Source organism: Heterodontus francisci, chromosome 9, assembly GCF_036365525.1.
Source record: "Heterodontus francisci isolate sHetFra1 chromosome 9, sHetFra1.hap1, whole genome shotgun sequence".
Lineage (NCBI taxonomy): Eukaryota > Metazoa > Chordata > Chondrichthyes > Heterodontiformes > Heterodontidae > Heterodontus > Heterodontus francisci.
In genome coordinates, this window is record NC_090379.1 from 98,837,364 (window position 1) to 98,854,155 (window position 16,792).

Sequence of the window (16,792 nt, forward strand, 5' to 3'; positions counted from 1 at the left end):
GACCCACAGCAATGTGGTTGACTCTTACATGCCCTCTGAAATGGCCTGGCAAGCCACTCAGTTGTATCCAACCGCTATGAAGTCAATAAAAAGGAATGAAACCGGACGGGCCACCTGGCATCGACCTAGGCAACGGAAACGACAACGGCAAACCCAGCCCTGTCGACCCTGCAAAACCCTCCTTACTAACATCTGGGGGCTTGTACCAAAGTTGGGACAGCTGTCCCACAGACTAGTCAAGCAACAACCTGACATAGTCATACTCACGGAATCATACCTTACAGACAATGTCCCAGACACTGCCATCACCATCCCCGGGTATGTCCTGTCCCACCGGCAGGATAGACCCAGCAGAGGTGGTGGCACAGTGGTATAGAGTCAGGAAGGCGTTGCCTTGGGAGTCCTCAACATTGACTTCAGACCCCATAAAGTCTCATACCATCAGGTCAAACATGGGCAAGGAAACCTCCTGCTGATTACCACCTACCGCCCTTCCTCAGCTGATGAGTCAGTACTCCATGTTGAACGGAAGCATTGAGGGTGGCAAGAACACAGAATGTACTCTGGGTGGGGGACTTCAATTCCATCACCAAGAGTGGCTCGGTAGCACCACTACTGACCGAGCTGGCTGAGTCCTAAAGGACATATCTGCTCGACTGGGTATGCAGCAGATGGTGAGGGAACCAACAAGAGGGGAAAACAAACTTGACCTTGTCCTCACCAATCTGCCTGCCGCAGATGCATCTGTCCATGACAGTATTGGTAGGAGTGACCACCGCACAGTCCTTGTGGAGACAAAATCCTGCATTTACATTGAGGATACCCTCCTTCGTGTTGTGTGGCACTACCACTGTGCTAAATGGGATAGATTTCGAACAGATCTAGCAATGCAAAACTGGGCATCCATGAGATGCTGTGGGCCATCAGCAGCAGCAGAATTATACTCAACCACAATCTGTAACCTAATGGCCCAGCATATCCCCCACTCTACAATTACCATCAAGCCAGGAGACCAACCCTGGTTCAATGAAGAGTGCAGGAGGGCATGCCAGGAGCAACATCAGGCATACCTCAAAATAAGGTGTCAACCTGGTGAAGCTACAACACAGGACTATCTGCATGTAAAACTGCGTAAGCAGCATGCGATAGAGCTAAGCGATCCCATAACCAACGGATCAGATCTAAGCTCTGCAGTCCTACCACATCCAGCTGGAGGAGGTGGCTCCACAAGTATCCCCATCCTCAATGATGGGGGAACCCAGCACATCAGTGCGAAAGATAAGGCTGAAGCATTTGCAACAATCTTCAGCCAGAAGTGCAGAGTTGATGATCCATCTTGGCCTCCTCCTGAAGTCCCCAGCCTCACAGATGCCAGACTTCAGCCAATTCGATTCACTCCGCGTGATAAAGAAAACGGCTGAGACACTGGATACTGCAAAGGCTATGGGCCCTGACAATATTCCAGCAATAGTACTGAAGACCTGTGCTCCAGAACGTGCCGTGCCCCTTGCCAAGCTGTTCCAGTACAGCTACAACACTGGTATCTACCCTGCAATGTGGAAACTTTCCCAGGTATGTCCTGTACACAAAAAGCAGGACAAGTCCAACCCAGCCAAATACCGCCCCATCAGCCGACTATCATCAATAAAGTGATGGAAGGTGTCATCAACAGTGCCATCAAGCGGCACTTGCTTAGCAATAACTTGCTCAGTGACGCTCAGTTTGGGTTCCACCAGGGCCACTCAGCTCCTGAACTCATTACAGCCTTGGTTCAAACATGGACAAAAGAGCTGAACTCAAGAGGTGAGGTGAGAGTGACTGCCCTTGACATCAAGGTAGCATTTGACCAAGTATGGCATCAAGGAGCCCTAGCAAAACGGAGGTCAATGGGAATCAGGGGGAAACCCTGCGCTGGCTGGAGCCATACCTAGCGCAAAGGAAGCTGGTTGTGGTTGTTGGAGGTCAATCATCTGAGCTCCAGGACATCACTCCAGGAGTTCCTCAGGGTAGTGTCCTCGGCCCAACCAGCTACAGCTGCTTCACCAATGACCTTCCTTCAATCATAAGGTCAGAAGTAGGGATGTTCGCTGATGATTGCACAATGTTCAGCACCATTCGTGACTCCTTAGATACTGAAGCAGTCCGTGTAGAAATGCAGCAAAACTTGGACAATATCCAGGCTTGGGCTGATAAGTGGCAAGTAACATTCGCACCACACAAGTGCCAGGCAATGACCATCTCCAACAAGAGAGAATCTAACCACCTCTCCTTGACATTCAGTGGCATTACCATCGCTGAATCCCCCATTATCAACATCCTAGGGGCTACCATTGACCAGAAACTGATCTGAAGTAGCCATATAAATACCATGGTTACAAGAGCAGGTCAGAGGCTAAGAATCCTGCAGCGAGTAACTCACCTCCTGACTCCCCAAAGCCTGTCCACCATCTACAAGGCACAAGTCAGGAGTGTGATGGAATACCCTCCACTTGCCTGGATGGGTGCAGCTCCAACAACACTCAAGAAGCTCAACACCATCCAGGACAAAGCAGCCCGCTTGATTGGTACCCCATCTACAAACATTCACTCCCTCCACCACCGACGTACAGTGGCAGCAGTGTGTACCATCTACAAGATGCACTGCAGCAAGGCACCAAGGCTCCTTAGACAGCACCTTCCAAACCCACGACCTCTCCCAACTAGAAGGACAACGGCAGCAAATGCATGGGAACACCACCACCTGCAAGTTCCTCTCCAAGTCACACACCATCCTGACATGGAACTATATCGCCGTTCCTTCACTGTCACTGGGTCAAAATCCTAGAACTCCCTTCCTAACAGCACTGTGGGTGTACCTACCCCACATGGACTACAGCGGTTCAAGAAGGCAGCTCACCACCACCTTCTCAAGGGCAATTAGGGATGGGCAATAAATGCTGACCTAGCCAGAGGCACCCACATCCTGTGAAAGAATTTTAAAAAACAATGTGGGTAAATTAAGTTGTGATATAGCACTACCATGATCTAATTGAACAGTGGCAGATCAGACTTGAGCTACTGAACAGCCTCCTCCTAATCCTATATTCCTAATATGGAGGGCCTGAGGCATAGAGAAAGGATCTCCTCACTAGAGTGTCTAGATATGCTTTGTGCAACTTACCATTGTGCTTGGAAGCCTGTTTGTTCACTGTGTTCTGCAGAAGACTGAGCTTTCTCTTCATCATGCGAATCCCTTGTGTGTACTGAGCTTCTTGAGTGGAGAGCAGTTTCTGCATCTGGCGAATGGCACTTAACATCTGCTGCTTGCTGGGACAGCCCTGTAAAAAGAAATATGGTATAGGTACAGGATATCACTTCTGCCACATCCCCTTTGCAAACAAATATGCACAAAAAAAAAAGATGACCCTTTCAAAGGGATTTGCTAAAGGTGTGGGATGTGATGAGCTTCCAGCATTGAAACCAGGGAGAATCAAAATATTCTATTTCAGTCAACATTGGACAATAAGCTACTTGCTTAAAGTGACTGTCATGCCGAGTCTTGTTGCCATGTCCAGTAAATTGCCACTTAATTGATATGTTCATCTATTGTGTCAATTAGATATCAGTCATGGCTCTGTTGGTAACATTGTTTCTTCTGAGTCAGAAGATCATGCGTTGAAGTTCCATTCCAGAGGCTTGAGCACAAAATGTGGGCTGACACCCAATGGGGTCCTGAGGAAATGCTGCACTTTTGAAGGTGCCGTCTTTCAGATGAAACGTTAAACCAAGACCCCCATCTGCCCCCTCAAGTGGACGTAAAAGAACCCACACACTATTTCCAAGAAGAGCAGGGGAGTTTTTCCTGATGTTTTGACCAATATTTATCACTCAACCAACATCACTATTATCTGGTCATTATCAGCTTGCCATGGCCATCAAGCTAACAGTTGTTAATACTTAAAATAGAACAAATTCCCATTTCAGATATATCAAACACTCCTAGCTGAGGAACCAGTGTGGTTAGATGTAAAGTATAACTCCTTCTATACAATCCTAATGAATCATCCAAGTCCCAACTCATCTTCCTATGGTACTATTGTACCTGTACTGTAATGTACCAAGTGCTCCACTGCACCAATGGAACATTTTCAATTCCAGCAAAAACTAATCTTGTGGCCTCTCTGAACAAATGTGTCAATTTTGGCCAAATTCAGGACACTTCTGCACTGTGACCCACCTACTCACTAGATTGACCCTACACAAACTCTTCACGGAGGGACCCTTTACAGCCAGCGGACAATCATTTTGCTGACTGGCAGAACCAGTCAAAAGCATTTTGATTGATCTCTGTAACTTAGATGCACAGGAAACAAATTTATGGAGCAACAGGTAAAGGGGAGGGAGTGGAACTGGTGAGTTGCTCTTACAGAGAGCTGGCACAGACACAATGGGCCGAATAGCCTCCTTCTGTGCTGTAGACATTCTATGATTCACATATTTTCTCCTGAAAATAAAACTAAAGCCTAACAGTTTTCCATATCCTTTGTCTCATCATGAGCAATGCCAATGGAGTGGTTATTTAAACAATTTTTTTTCTTATTCTTTTACAGGATGTGGGCATCGATGGCAAGGCCAGCATTTATTGCCCATCCCTAATTGCCCTCGAGAAGGCGGTGGTGAGCTGCCCTCTTGAACCGCTGCAGTCCTTGGGGTGTTGGTACACCCATAGTGCTGTTAGGGAGGCAGTTCCAGGATTTTGATCCAGTTACAGTGAAGGAACGGTGATATAGTTCCAAGTCAGGTTGGTTTGTGGCTTGGAGGGGAACTTGTAGGCAGTGGTGTTCCCTTGCATCTGCTGCCTTTGTCCTTCTCAGTGGTAGAGATCGCGTTTTTGGAAGGTGCTGTCGAAGGAGCCTTGGTGAGTTGCTACAGTGCATCTTGTAGATGATGCACACTGCTGCCACTGTGCGTCGGTGATGGAGGGAGTGAATGTTGAAGGTATTGGATGGGGTGCCAATCAAATGGGCTGCTTTGTCCTGGCATACTTACAATAAACTATATATATTATATATAAATATATATAATATAAACATACACAATACAATAATATATATAATGCAATGCATCGACACACACAAACATATCTATACACCCACATTAAATTTACTCAAAGCTTATTTAATTAAAGGCTTGAAAATGATGCTTTTCAAGAAGTTAAAAGACTAAAATCATTTTCACGCAAGCCCATAATTAGTATGGCATCAGATATGAAAATTATGCAGTTTAGAGGGGACTGGTTGGCTTTGGAATGAAACACTTCCAAACTTGCAAAAAAAATGCCAGATGTTTGAACCTAAATCTAAATTGACGTACAGTGAAACACAATTTACTCAAAGTGAGCACATAGGGTTTCACTGGCTACAGGCTCATTGTAATCGACTGTTTCACTGCACAATGCCATCAATTCTGAAATTATTACAAATAGAGATGTGCTTTAAATTATTGAATGAAGCAGCAAGCTATTCAGCCCATCTGACTTCATTCTAGCAGAATACCAATGCTAGCAGCTTCTCACTGCAGATATCATGTCCACCTGAATAAGCAGCGGGGCCCCTGGTCTAACATTGGAACGTATGAACAATGACAGACAGGAAAAGACCCTCTGGCCCACTTTGTCCCACTCAGCTCCAATACCTTATGCATTAAAATATAGGAACTCTCCACAAGCTCATGCAATCTGCTGGGAGAGACAAAAAAAAAAAAAATCAGAAAATCTCATGCGTGCCAACTATAGGGAAATGAAAGCTGGAAAACTTCTCTGACCCCCTCAGGTGATTGAAACTAGTCCCAGAGATCAATCCGGCCTTGATTAATATTATCAGGTACCTACCTCTTGTATGAGGTGATCTCCGCCCCGGCCAGAAACAGGACCGGCTCTCACCTGAAGGATAACACCTCTAATAACACAGCACTTCCCCCTGGTCTGCCCTGGAACATCAGCCTAGATTTATGTGCTCAGGCCCTGCTACAGATGCATGAACCCTCAAGCTTCTTGATGTAGAAGTTGTAGTGTTTCCAACTGAGCAAAGGGGGTGGATTCTGCCTCCGGGGGCAGGAAATGGAAGTCAGGCCCGTGTCTGGGTCCCAAACTCATCCCAGGAGAGGAAACAGAAATGGGCCCCGAGTTTCAAATTGGGGGGGGGGGGGGGGGGGTGAGGTGGTGGTGGTGGGGTGGTGGGGGCGACCACTTAAGTAATACGGAAATGGGTTTGGCGACCAATCAACTGCCACGGGGATGGGAATGGAGGTGGGCCAACTCAAGTGCAGGCACAATTTAAATTCACAACAGCAGCCATTACTATGGCTGTCTCTTTACTGCTGTGACTGGACAGGGAAGAATAAGAGAAAACTTCAGGCAGGATTTTTCTTCATTTCCACAGTGCCTCAGGAGAGCCAGAGGTCTGAAACGTGGGGCAGGACAACCCCTTGTTTTTCAGACACAGACCTGGACCTGATGTTGGAGGCCGAGAAGGAAAGGAAGGAGGTTCTCTTCCTGAGGGCAGCAGGAGGAGACCACCCACACACACCAAGCAGCAATGGGCAGACATCGCTGCCACTGTCAGCATCAGAAGCATGGTAAGAACCTGGATCCAGTGCAGGAAAAGATTCAATGACCTGCTATGCTCTAGCAAGGTAAGTGCTACCCCCACCCCTCAGGACAGGCCTCTGGGTATTCACACTCCAGCAGACACACCAGCTGAGGAGCCTCAGGGCACATGCTGCATCTGAACATGGGAGAAATGTATGTCCAGGGCATTTACTGAGCCCTCAGAATGGCTCAGAGCCATAGTGCTGCTGAGGGCCAGCCAGCACTGAAACATACACCCTCCAATGAATTGGAGCAGCTGCCATTGGCCATAGAGGACAGCAGTGCCTTATCACACTCTTTTGTCCTTGCAGGAGAAATGCTCACATAATGCCCGAGAGAGTGCCCAACTAGGTGGAGGGGCTCCATACCTTCAGATCATCACGCCAATAGAGGATAGAGCGATGGCAATAACCAGGATCGCAGACCATAAGGAAGTCGGCCATGGCGAAATGGGCACTTATGGTGGAGATGGTGATTACAGACAGCAATGCACTCACTAAAGGATGCATTCCGCTCTACCCCATCCAACAGCACACCAAATACCGAGTTGTATTGGGAAGCCACAGCACTGCAGAGGCTTCAGCTCTCCAAGGCTAGTTCCCATGATCTCTTCTTGTGTCTCCCATAGGTGCAGATGTCCACCCAAGGAGACCTTCACCCTTACCATTACCGGGCTAGGATGACCAACAAAGCTGCAAAGAAGCACCCTCACACCTTACAAGCGCACCCTCCACCAGAGCAGATACATTCACCTCGGTGGGTCCTCATGCACATTTATATAGGGTAGCACTGGGTGAGGAGCATGGCACTAGTGTGCAGGAGGATATGCCAGAGGCAGAGGCAGCTATGGACAGTTCCCCTCAGAAGAGAGAGGTCAGACACAGCCCTACCCCTGCTGAGCACAGATTCAGGGCCTCAGGAGTCACTGGAGAGAAGGCTCTTCCTTGACCAGGAACAGCAACTCCCACAAGTCAGAAGTTCCCTGAGGCTCTGCAGGGTCCTGGGCAGAGAATAGAGGAGTCCATCCAGCTCATGTGCGCCACCATGACTCTAGGATTTGAGCAAATGAGTTACTCCATTGAGAGACTGGCCAACCTTATGGAGAGCTATATGTGGCAGCACTTGGAGTGCATGCAGGAACTGCATCTTGATGTATACACGACGCATGCCACACAATGCAACCTGGACTGGTCAGTGGTGATGATGGTGCAGAGATGTTTGGAGGGGATGCCAGTTGCTCCCCAGCTGGTGCTCGCCTCCAGCCATCCTGAGTGCCAGTCAAGGGAGGAGGATGTCACCAAGGAGGATGTGGGTGCCACCCCTCACTAGGCGCTTTCATCACCTTCGGCCTCCTTGGCTCCTGTGACAGAGGGAGCATCTGTGCAGCAAGGCCCAGTGATGGAGGTTCCCCTGCAAAGATGCAGATGCACCAGCCTCTGGAGATGCCCCCATGGGCACCTCCACGACCAGGACAACTGCCACGTGAATCTCAACCATGAGCCGAGACAAGTGAGCAGGCTGCCTGCACCTCCTCTAAGGGCAAAGGGGAACACCACGTAGAAGTGGCTGAGTGCAGAGGCCACCGCATCATGCAGAGGTCACTGAAGTGTCTTCGTGCTGTAACTGTGCACGGTCTTCCTTTCTGAGTACTATGTAAATAATGACACATGAAGTCACCCTTGAGACTCCTTTTATTGATGGCAGGACAAGAAAGTAGGTATAAAAGGTGGTGAAGGAGATGAAGAGCTCCCCAATGCTGAGGGCAAAAGATCCAGGCAGATGTGCATCCTTCATTAGTGGTATGAGTTTCAGTGGAAGTGTTAGCACAGGTACATCAAAGTGAGTTCCATAACAATTCCATTCATCCTGGGTCAGAGCGGCTCAGTTGAAACATTCTTGAATAAGATGATCCCTGACATTCATGGCATCCTGACAAGATCTTTGAGTCCTGTGACATGCCCGGCCACTTCCCTGTGCAGCCAAAGCACCTCTGTGTTCTGCAGCTTCTCCCTCCATTTCCTCTTCCACATCCTGATCCTCCTCTTCCTCCAATGAGCTGTGTCCTTCCAGGGCCTCACCATCCTCAAGGTCCACGCCTCTCCTGAGGGCCATGTTACGAAGAGCACAGCAGACCACCACAGTGACTGAGACCCTTCCAGGAGCATACTGCAGGGTGCCACACGACCGGTCCAGGCACCAGAAATGCATCTTCAGAGGTCCAATGGCCTGCTCAGTGATGGTCCTTGTGAGCAGGTGGCTTTGGTTGCATCACTTCTGCGCTTCTTTCTAGGGCTCTCGTAGAGGGGTGAGTATCTATCTCAAGGGTTATCCCTTGTTGCCTTGAATCTATCTCTGGACTTTGGGGGTGGGGGGTGGGGGGTGTAGGGTGAAGAGCTGTGGCAGCCTGGACTCGTGGAGGACGAAGGAGTCATGGAAGCTGCCAGAAAAGCAAGTGTACATATGGAGGAAACTCTTGTTGTGGTCGCAGACCAGCTGAACGAGGGAGTGGAGGCCCTTCCTGTTGATGAATCGGAGTAGGTAGTCACTCGGTCATGATGGCCACACGGGTACAATCAATGATGCCCTGCACCCGGGAGGATCCAGCAATGGCAGTGAAACCCATTGTCCTCTGTGACAGCGAGGTTGCCTCTGTCTGGAATTGAATGTACTGTCCAACTCTGTGAGGTACAGTGGTGTGCTGCCATTTGCGAGATGCCACCAAGGTCCGCACCTGATCCCTGGAAGGAGCCAAAGGCGAAGAAGTTCAAGGCCACAGTGACTTTGACAGCCACCGGCAGGGCATGGCAAACAGTGCTGCGAGGTGCGAGATCTTTGGTGATGATGTCTGTGACTATCTGCCTGGAGAGTTGCAGTTTCCTGCAGCACTGGTTCTCAGTAATCTCCAAGTCGCTCTATCTTCGGCGGTAGATCCTACGCTGAGGGTATGACCTCCATGTCCTTCCTGCCCATCGTTCCTCTCCCCTGCCCTGCTTATGCTCGGGGCTCCTTCCTTTCTGCTGAGGGTGCTGTCCTTCGTCTCTATTGGGCCCAAAATTTGAGGTGTGCCTCTATTGCCAGCTCCTGCCTTCGGGTGGTTGCCCAATTGTCCTTGGCAGTCTTGCTCCTGCTCTTAGGTCCCTGCAACACCAGGAGGGTGACGACACCCTGCACTCCCGAGAGCTCAATGTCCACTCTGTCCGACACCTGTGTTTTGCCAAGGGCACTTGTTTGTCAATGGCCGAGACCCCTCTGTGCCATTTGCTCCTTTGTGGGGCTCAGGTAATTCCCCAGGGTGGCCATGACTGGCTCCCCACTGTGCACCCGCCTCCAGACAATGAGCCACCCCTGTGAAAATCACACCCATTAATGAGCTCCTTAACCAGCTTAATTGGCCTAAAATCAGGAATCAGGTAGAAATGTGAGACTGCCCTCCCCGCCCCCCACCCCTGGTGAACACGGCTAGTGTCGAGAAGGGCGTCAGGAAATTGGCATGCCAGTTGACACCGGTACTCAAGTCCCAGTCGCCTGCATTCATGCCCCCAGCGGAACCCAAAAATCCAGCCCAAGGTGTCAATATCCTCAAGGCAGCACTGGCACTTAAGTAGGTTCGAACACTCTTCCTCCTGCTTTAGGAGGGACATCTTAAATAAAATCACATGACATTTTGTAAAGTTTGAACAAAATATTTATGGAGTATAAATTTTCACTAGCATTGAGTCATGAAGTGTCGACCTCCCAATCTTGGCTTGTACCATCAAAAGAAAGGCATCCAGTGAAGGCCAGGCAATTCCCGAATGATATAGTTATTACATGTACTGTCTGGTATGGAACTGAATTCCACAGAACAGGAAAGGGCTTGAATTATGGTAGTTGGAGGAAGACAGAGCCCCTGGAGGATTGTAGTGCTGATGGAAGTTACAGAGATAGGGAGAGGTAAGACCATGAAGGGATGTGAGCAGAGGTTGAGAGATTAAAATTCGAGGCATTGCAATTCTGGCCTCTTGCGCATCCTTGATTTCCTTCATCCCACCAATGGCTGCTGTGCCTTCCGCTATCCAGACTCTAGGCTCTGGAATTCCCTCCATGAGCCTCACCATTTCTCTACCTCTCGCTCCTACTTAAGTTGCTTCTTAAAACCCATCCCTGTCCCAATATCTCCTTTTGTGGCTTAATATCATTTTTTTTCTATTTATTCAGTTGTGGGATGTGGGCATCGCTGGCTAGGCCAGCATTTATTGCCCATCCCTAACTGCCCTCGAGAAGGTGGTGGTGAGCTGCCTTCTTGAACCGCTGCAGTCCTTGGGGTGTACGTACACCCACAGTGGTTAGGAAGGGAGTTCCAGGATTTTGACTCAGCAACAGTGAAGGAACGGCGATATAGTTCCAAGTCAGGATGGTGTGTGGCTTGCAGCTGGTGACGCTCCCATGCATCTACTGCCCTTGTCCTTCTAGGTAGTAGAGGTCGCAGGTTTGGAAATGCTATCAAAGCAGCCTTGGCGAGTTGCTGCAGTACATCTTGCTGCCACTGTGTGTCACTGGTGAAGGGAGTGAATGCTGAAGGTGGTTGATTGGGTGCCAATCAAGCAGGCTGCTTTGTCCTGGATGGTGTCGAGCTCCTTGAGTATTGTTGGAGCTGCACCCACCCAGGCAAGCGGAGAATATTCCATCACACTCCTGACTTGTGCCTTGTAGATGGGGGACAGGCTTTGGGGAGACAAGAGGTGAGTTACTCACTGCAGAATTCCCAGACTGTGACCTGCTCTTGTAGCCATAGTATTTACCTGGCTGGTACAGTTAAGTTTCAGGTTAATGGTGACCCCCAGGATGTTTAAAGTGGGGGAATTCAGCGATGCTAATGCCATGGAATGTCAAGGAGAGATGGTTATCTCATTCCAGATGGTCATTGCCTGGCACTTGTGTGGTGTGAATGTTATTTGCCATTTATCAGCCCAAGCCTAGATGTTGTCTAGGTCTTGCTGCATCTGGACACGGGCTGCTTCAGTATCTGGAGTCGTGAATGGTGCCGAACATTGTACAATCAGCGAACATCCCTACTTCTGATCTTATGATGGAGAGAAGGTCATTGATGAAGCAGCTGAAGATGGTTGGGCCTAGGATACTACCCTGACGAACTCCTGCAATGATGTCCTGGGACTGATGATTGACTTCCAACAACCACAACCATCTTCCTTTGTACTAGATATGACTCCAGCCAGTGGAGAGTTTTTCTCCTGATTCCCATTGACTCCAGTTTTGCTAGGGCACCTTGATGCCATACTCGGTCAAATGCTGCCTTGATGTCATGGGCAGTCACTCTCACCTCACTTCTTGAGTTCAGCTCTTTTGTCCACATTTGGACAAAGGCTGTAATGAGGTCTGGAGCTGAGTGGCCCTGGTGGTACCCAAACTGAGCATCAGTGAGCAGGTTATTCATGAGTAAGTGCCACTAGATAGCACTATCGGCAATCCCTTCCATCATCACTTTGCTGATGATCAAGAGTAGACTGATAGGGCAGTAACTGACCTTTGTCCTGGTTTTTGCAGACAGGACATACCCAGGCAATTTTCCACATTGCCGGGTAGATGCCAGTATTGTAGCTGTACTGGAACAGCCTGGCTAGAGGTGTGGCTAGTTCTGGAGCACAAAATTGTGGCTGATACCGCTCCTGTGAAACACCTTAGCACGTTTTACTGAAATAAAGTCACTATATAAATGCAAGTTGTTGCTGTTGTAGCGTGTTTTCTGATCTCAGTCAAGGCAGCAGATGTACATATTAGCCTTGGCACCTACGAGTTAAGCAGGAGATAAAACAGCCAGCATTACTATTTCTGATCACCATCTAGCAACTCCTGCTGAAGAAGTGCAAGTGTAAAAATGGCAGGAGAATAGAACCAGGCTTGGCTCTGTGGTTGAAAATCCAACACTCAGACATGCAGACTAGCTACTTGGCCGTGGCCTGTAGTAAACTGCTGGCCCACTTTCTCAGCTGAGGAATGTGAATTGGATGATCAGATGCAGAAAAAGAAGGGAGCTTTAAAAGAAACCAAACAAAAGTTTGATGGCTTATTTTGAAGGAATCCACATGGTCCTACCTTTGTATTTAACTCACTTAAGTGAGTGGTCAAATCACCTACATTTTTATTTGCTTCATTCGCTGTTAAATGTTATAATAGATGATGGGTGTCAGCTGTGGCTCAGTTGGTAGCACTCTTATTTCTGAGTCAGTCCTAAATAAACCAAACTCCCCACATTATTAACTCTAGACATACTTCCAAGCTCTATCCTTCCTGCATAACATTGCCTTAGTGGAATGATTCTGAAATGTGCTCCTTGTACTTCAGTGGCTGTGACGTACTGTGGGTTGATCTGAGTGGTTGAAAGGCACTACATAAATGTAACAATGGTTTTCTTTCTTAATAAGGCTTTGCGCGATCTGGACAAATTGTATTCTACATTTATACTGAATGGCAAAACAGACAAGGTGCTGAATAGCCTACTCCTGTTCTTACAGGACAGTATGTGCCTATTGAATTGTATAGCATTTCAGTTTGTGTATCAGGGAGCTTCCTATAATGAGGCAAAGCTGCAGTGAAAGGGATGTCTGAAAATCCAATTCCAAAACCTTAGCTCACCCACTAACGTATCAGCTCTCCAAATCTTGATAATGTATCAAACCTCAAAATACCTATTGGTACCTCAGCCGTGACATCTGTTCCTATATTCTTCAGATTCAAAATCCTTTGCCAGAAGCACTGATTATAAACTGCGGGCAAACACAAAAACTAAGCAGATTGCTGATCCCATTTATGGTATGGGGCCTGTCAATACCTCCAGTGCAAAGTTCAGCTCTTGGAATGAGATTCCACCAGTGTCCTCGTGATTAAAAAATAACTTGCATTTATCTAGCACCTTTCACAACTTCAAGACATCCCAAAGTGCCTTACAGCCAATAAAGTACTTTTGAAGTGTAGTCACTATTGCAATACAATAAAACATGATAGCCAATTTACACAAAGGAAGCTCTCACAAACAGCAATATGATAAAGACCAGATATTTGATTTTAGTGATGTTGGTTGAGGGATAAATATTAACCAGGACACCGGGGAGAACGCCCCTGCTCTTCTATAAAATAGTGCTGTGGGATCTCTTACATTCAACTGAGAAGGCAGATGGGTGCTTGGTTTAACATCTCATCTGAAAGATGGCACCTCTGACAGTGCAGCACTCTCTCTGTACTGCACTGGGAGCATCAGTCTAGATCCCATAAACTTCTGACTCACAAGCAAGAATGCTAAGGAATTTTTGTTCTAACATCCAACTCAAGCAAATTGGAATCACAAAGACACATGTACAATTCACATTTTTTTTTAAATTGACATTATGCAGCGATATGAATATGGACTGTGAACACATCTGCAAAGACTGCCATGCTGGACCCATCAAACAACTAGCGTGCGCCATCTCCTTCACTCATGGCAACTTTCACATGAAATATTTAACAACCATAACTCCCTTGATATGTACAATAGGTTTCTGGGATATTTCTTACACCACCTGAACATACTGCAGAGCAGTCACATGCCAGAGCTGTTGAGGTGTGTAATATGGGACTGAGTGGGGTTCAAAGACGCTCCCAAACAACTCATATCCTTAAGCAAACAGACTCAATGCAAAATGGAATTCTAAGATAGATTTTGCGGACAGCCCTTCCTTTGGCTAACATGCCTCAGCACCAGAACAAAACACATCATTACAAACATTGAACACGCTTCTCCAAACCCTGCCCATTGAAGAACCAACAGGCAATCTCACCCTCATGCTCATTTTCAAATTGTAAGAAACAACAGAGTGAATCATTTGATTGCCAGTACGAAATGGTTATAAGATAAGAAATAGGAGCAGTCGGCCATTCGACCCCTCTAGCCTGCTCCACCATTCAATAAGATCATGGCTGATCTGATTATGGCCTTAACTTAACTTTCCTGCCTGCTCCCCATAACCCTCGACTCCCTTGTAGATCAAAAAATGGTGCAGCAATGATGCTAAATATTTACACTGCAAGGTTTAGGAAGAGCCCTCTGTGGCTTTTCTCAGTTGGCATAATGGCCAATGGAGTACTTTTTCCCAAGTGTAGTCACTGTTGTATGTTAAGAAATGTGGTATCTAATTGCGCACTTGGAATGGGCAATAAATGCTGGCCTTGCCAGAGATATCCATATTCCAAGAATTTTTTTTTTTAAATAAGCTTTTTTATAATAAAGGAAGGTAAATGATAGGGTGTGGGATAGTAGTTTATGAGATTTTCCTCCACCCCACTGTCTGTATTTATCACCACCACAAACGGATACAGGAAGCAAGACAGTTAATTGGGTTTTTACGACATTCAACAACTTCATGGTCACTTTTACTGAAACCAGCTTTTCATTTCAAAACTTTTTAAAACTGAATTCAAATTTTTAAACTGACACAGTGGGATTTGAACTCACTGAATCATTAGAATCATGGAAACCAGTAAAATCCCATCTTTCCAATGAACCATACACAATTCAATCTGTTATGGACTCTGCCTGAAATCAGTCAATACTCTGAGGAAAGATCTTGCAATGGTTCTTATACTCTATGAAAGACACATCAAGAAAACTCCAGAATCTACCCTTACAGTATTCATGACACATTCCACATCAGCTGCCTTCTAGCTCCTTCAGCATGATATTCACACAGTGTCAGCTCACTCCACACTCCAGTCATTGTTAACTATTCTCATCCTTACGTTCTTCAATCCCAATCCTAGTCAGACATACATCTATCCCTGTATATAAAACGGTCAACGAAGCCACGACCAGCCTGTCAGACCATAAAAGTTGTTGGTTGCTTATTGGAGACCTCTGTGTAATTGTAGGAACACAACAGCTGCTCTAACAAATTCAGTGCTTTACATCAGTCAAAAGATTCTACAGAGAACAGCCTTATACACACCCGTCACCTGCCGTTTGAAGTCTCCTGAATTGCATCAGCCCCGGCGTATGTCACCAGTGTACCAAATTGCCAGACCATACTTCAGGGCAGTATTAATGAATCATTGAACTATAGAATCATACAGCATAGAAGGCCAGTCGGCCGACCGTACCTGTACCAGCTCTTTGAAAGAGCCATCCGATTAGTCCCACTACCGTGCTCTTTTCCCATAGACCTACAAACCTTTCCCTTCAAGTATATATAGAATTCCCTTTTGAAAGTTATTACTGAATCTGAATCTGCTTCCACCATCCTTGCAGGTAGCACATTCCAGATCATAACTCACTGCATTAAAAAAATTCTCACCTTTCTTCTGGTTCTTTTACCAATTATCTGAAAACTTGTGTCCTCTGAATACCAACACTCCTGCCAGTGGAAACAGAGTAAACAGGGAGAACCTAACAAAATCCCTCATAGTTTTGATCACCGCTATTAAATCTCCCCTTAACCTTCTCTATTATGAGAACAATCCCAGCTTCTCTAGTCTCTTCACATCCCTGGTACCATGCTGGTAAATCTAAATTGCTCAAAGATGCAATTCCAACCTGTACCTTGCTGAAATGACACTTTCAGGAATCCTGTAAAATGGAGATGGGATGTGGGTCTGTCCCTCACTCAGTGGGCGTAATTTTGGCTTTGTGTGATAGTGCAAAACAGTTGCTGGTGAATCGACAGCATGTTTTACATCGCTACTGGTTTTTATTTCCATTGAAGTGAATCAGAGATATATAAAACAGGCTGATTTGCTATTGCCAGCTTTAACTATCACACAATGTCAACAGTTACCCCAGAGAGCACCTGATTTCAATTGTGGCAATATGTTTCATGTGCCGAGTGGAAATCAGACATTCCTCTGCTGTGAAGAGAGAGATAGGGCGGCACAATGGTTAGCACCACAGCCTCACAGCTCCAGCGACCCGGGTTCAATTCTGAGTACTGCCTACGTGGAGTTTGCAAGTTCTCCCTGTGACAGCGTGGGTTTCCTCCGGGTGCTCCGGTTTCTTCCCACAGCCAAAAGACTTGCAGGTTGATAGGTAAATTGGCCATTATAAATTGCCCCTAGTATAGGTAGGTGGTAGGGGAATATAGGGACAGGTGAGGATGTGGTAGGAATATGGAATTGGTGTAGGATTAGTATAAATGGGTG

At 47.0% G+C, this 16,792-nt stretch overlaps 1 protein-coding gene across 1 annotated transcript in view; it reads right to left on the minus strand.

The window, feature by feature from the left end:
• LOC137373507 (fibulin-7-like) overlaps window positions 1–16,792 on the minus strand; it is a 46,058-nt gene that overhangs the window by 24,648 nt on the left and 4,618 nt on the right. Inside the window, exon 2 of the mRNA XM_068038377.1 lies at window positions 3,161–3,317. Coding sequence (XP_067894478.1) covers window positions 3,161–3,317 — 157 coding nt within the window. The remainder of the gene's footprint in view (window positions 1–3,160; window positions 3,318–16,792) is intronic.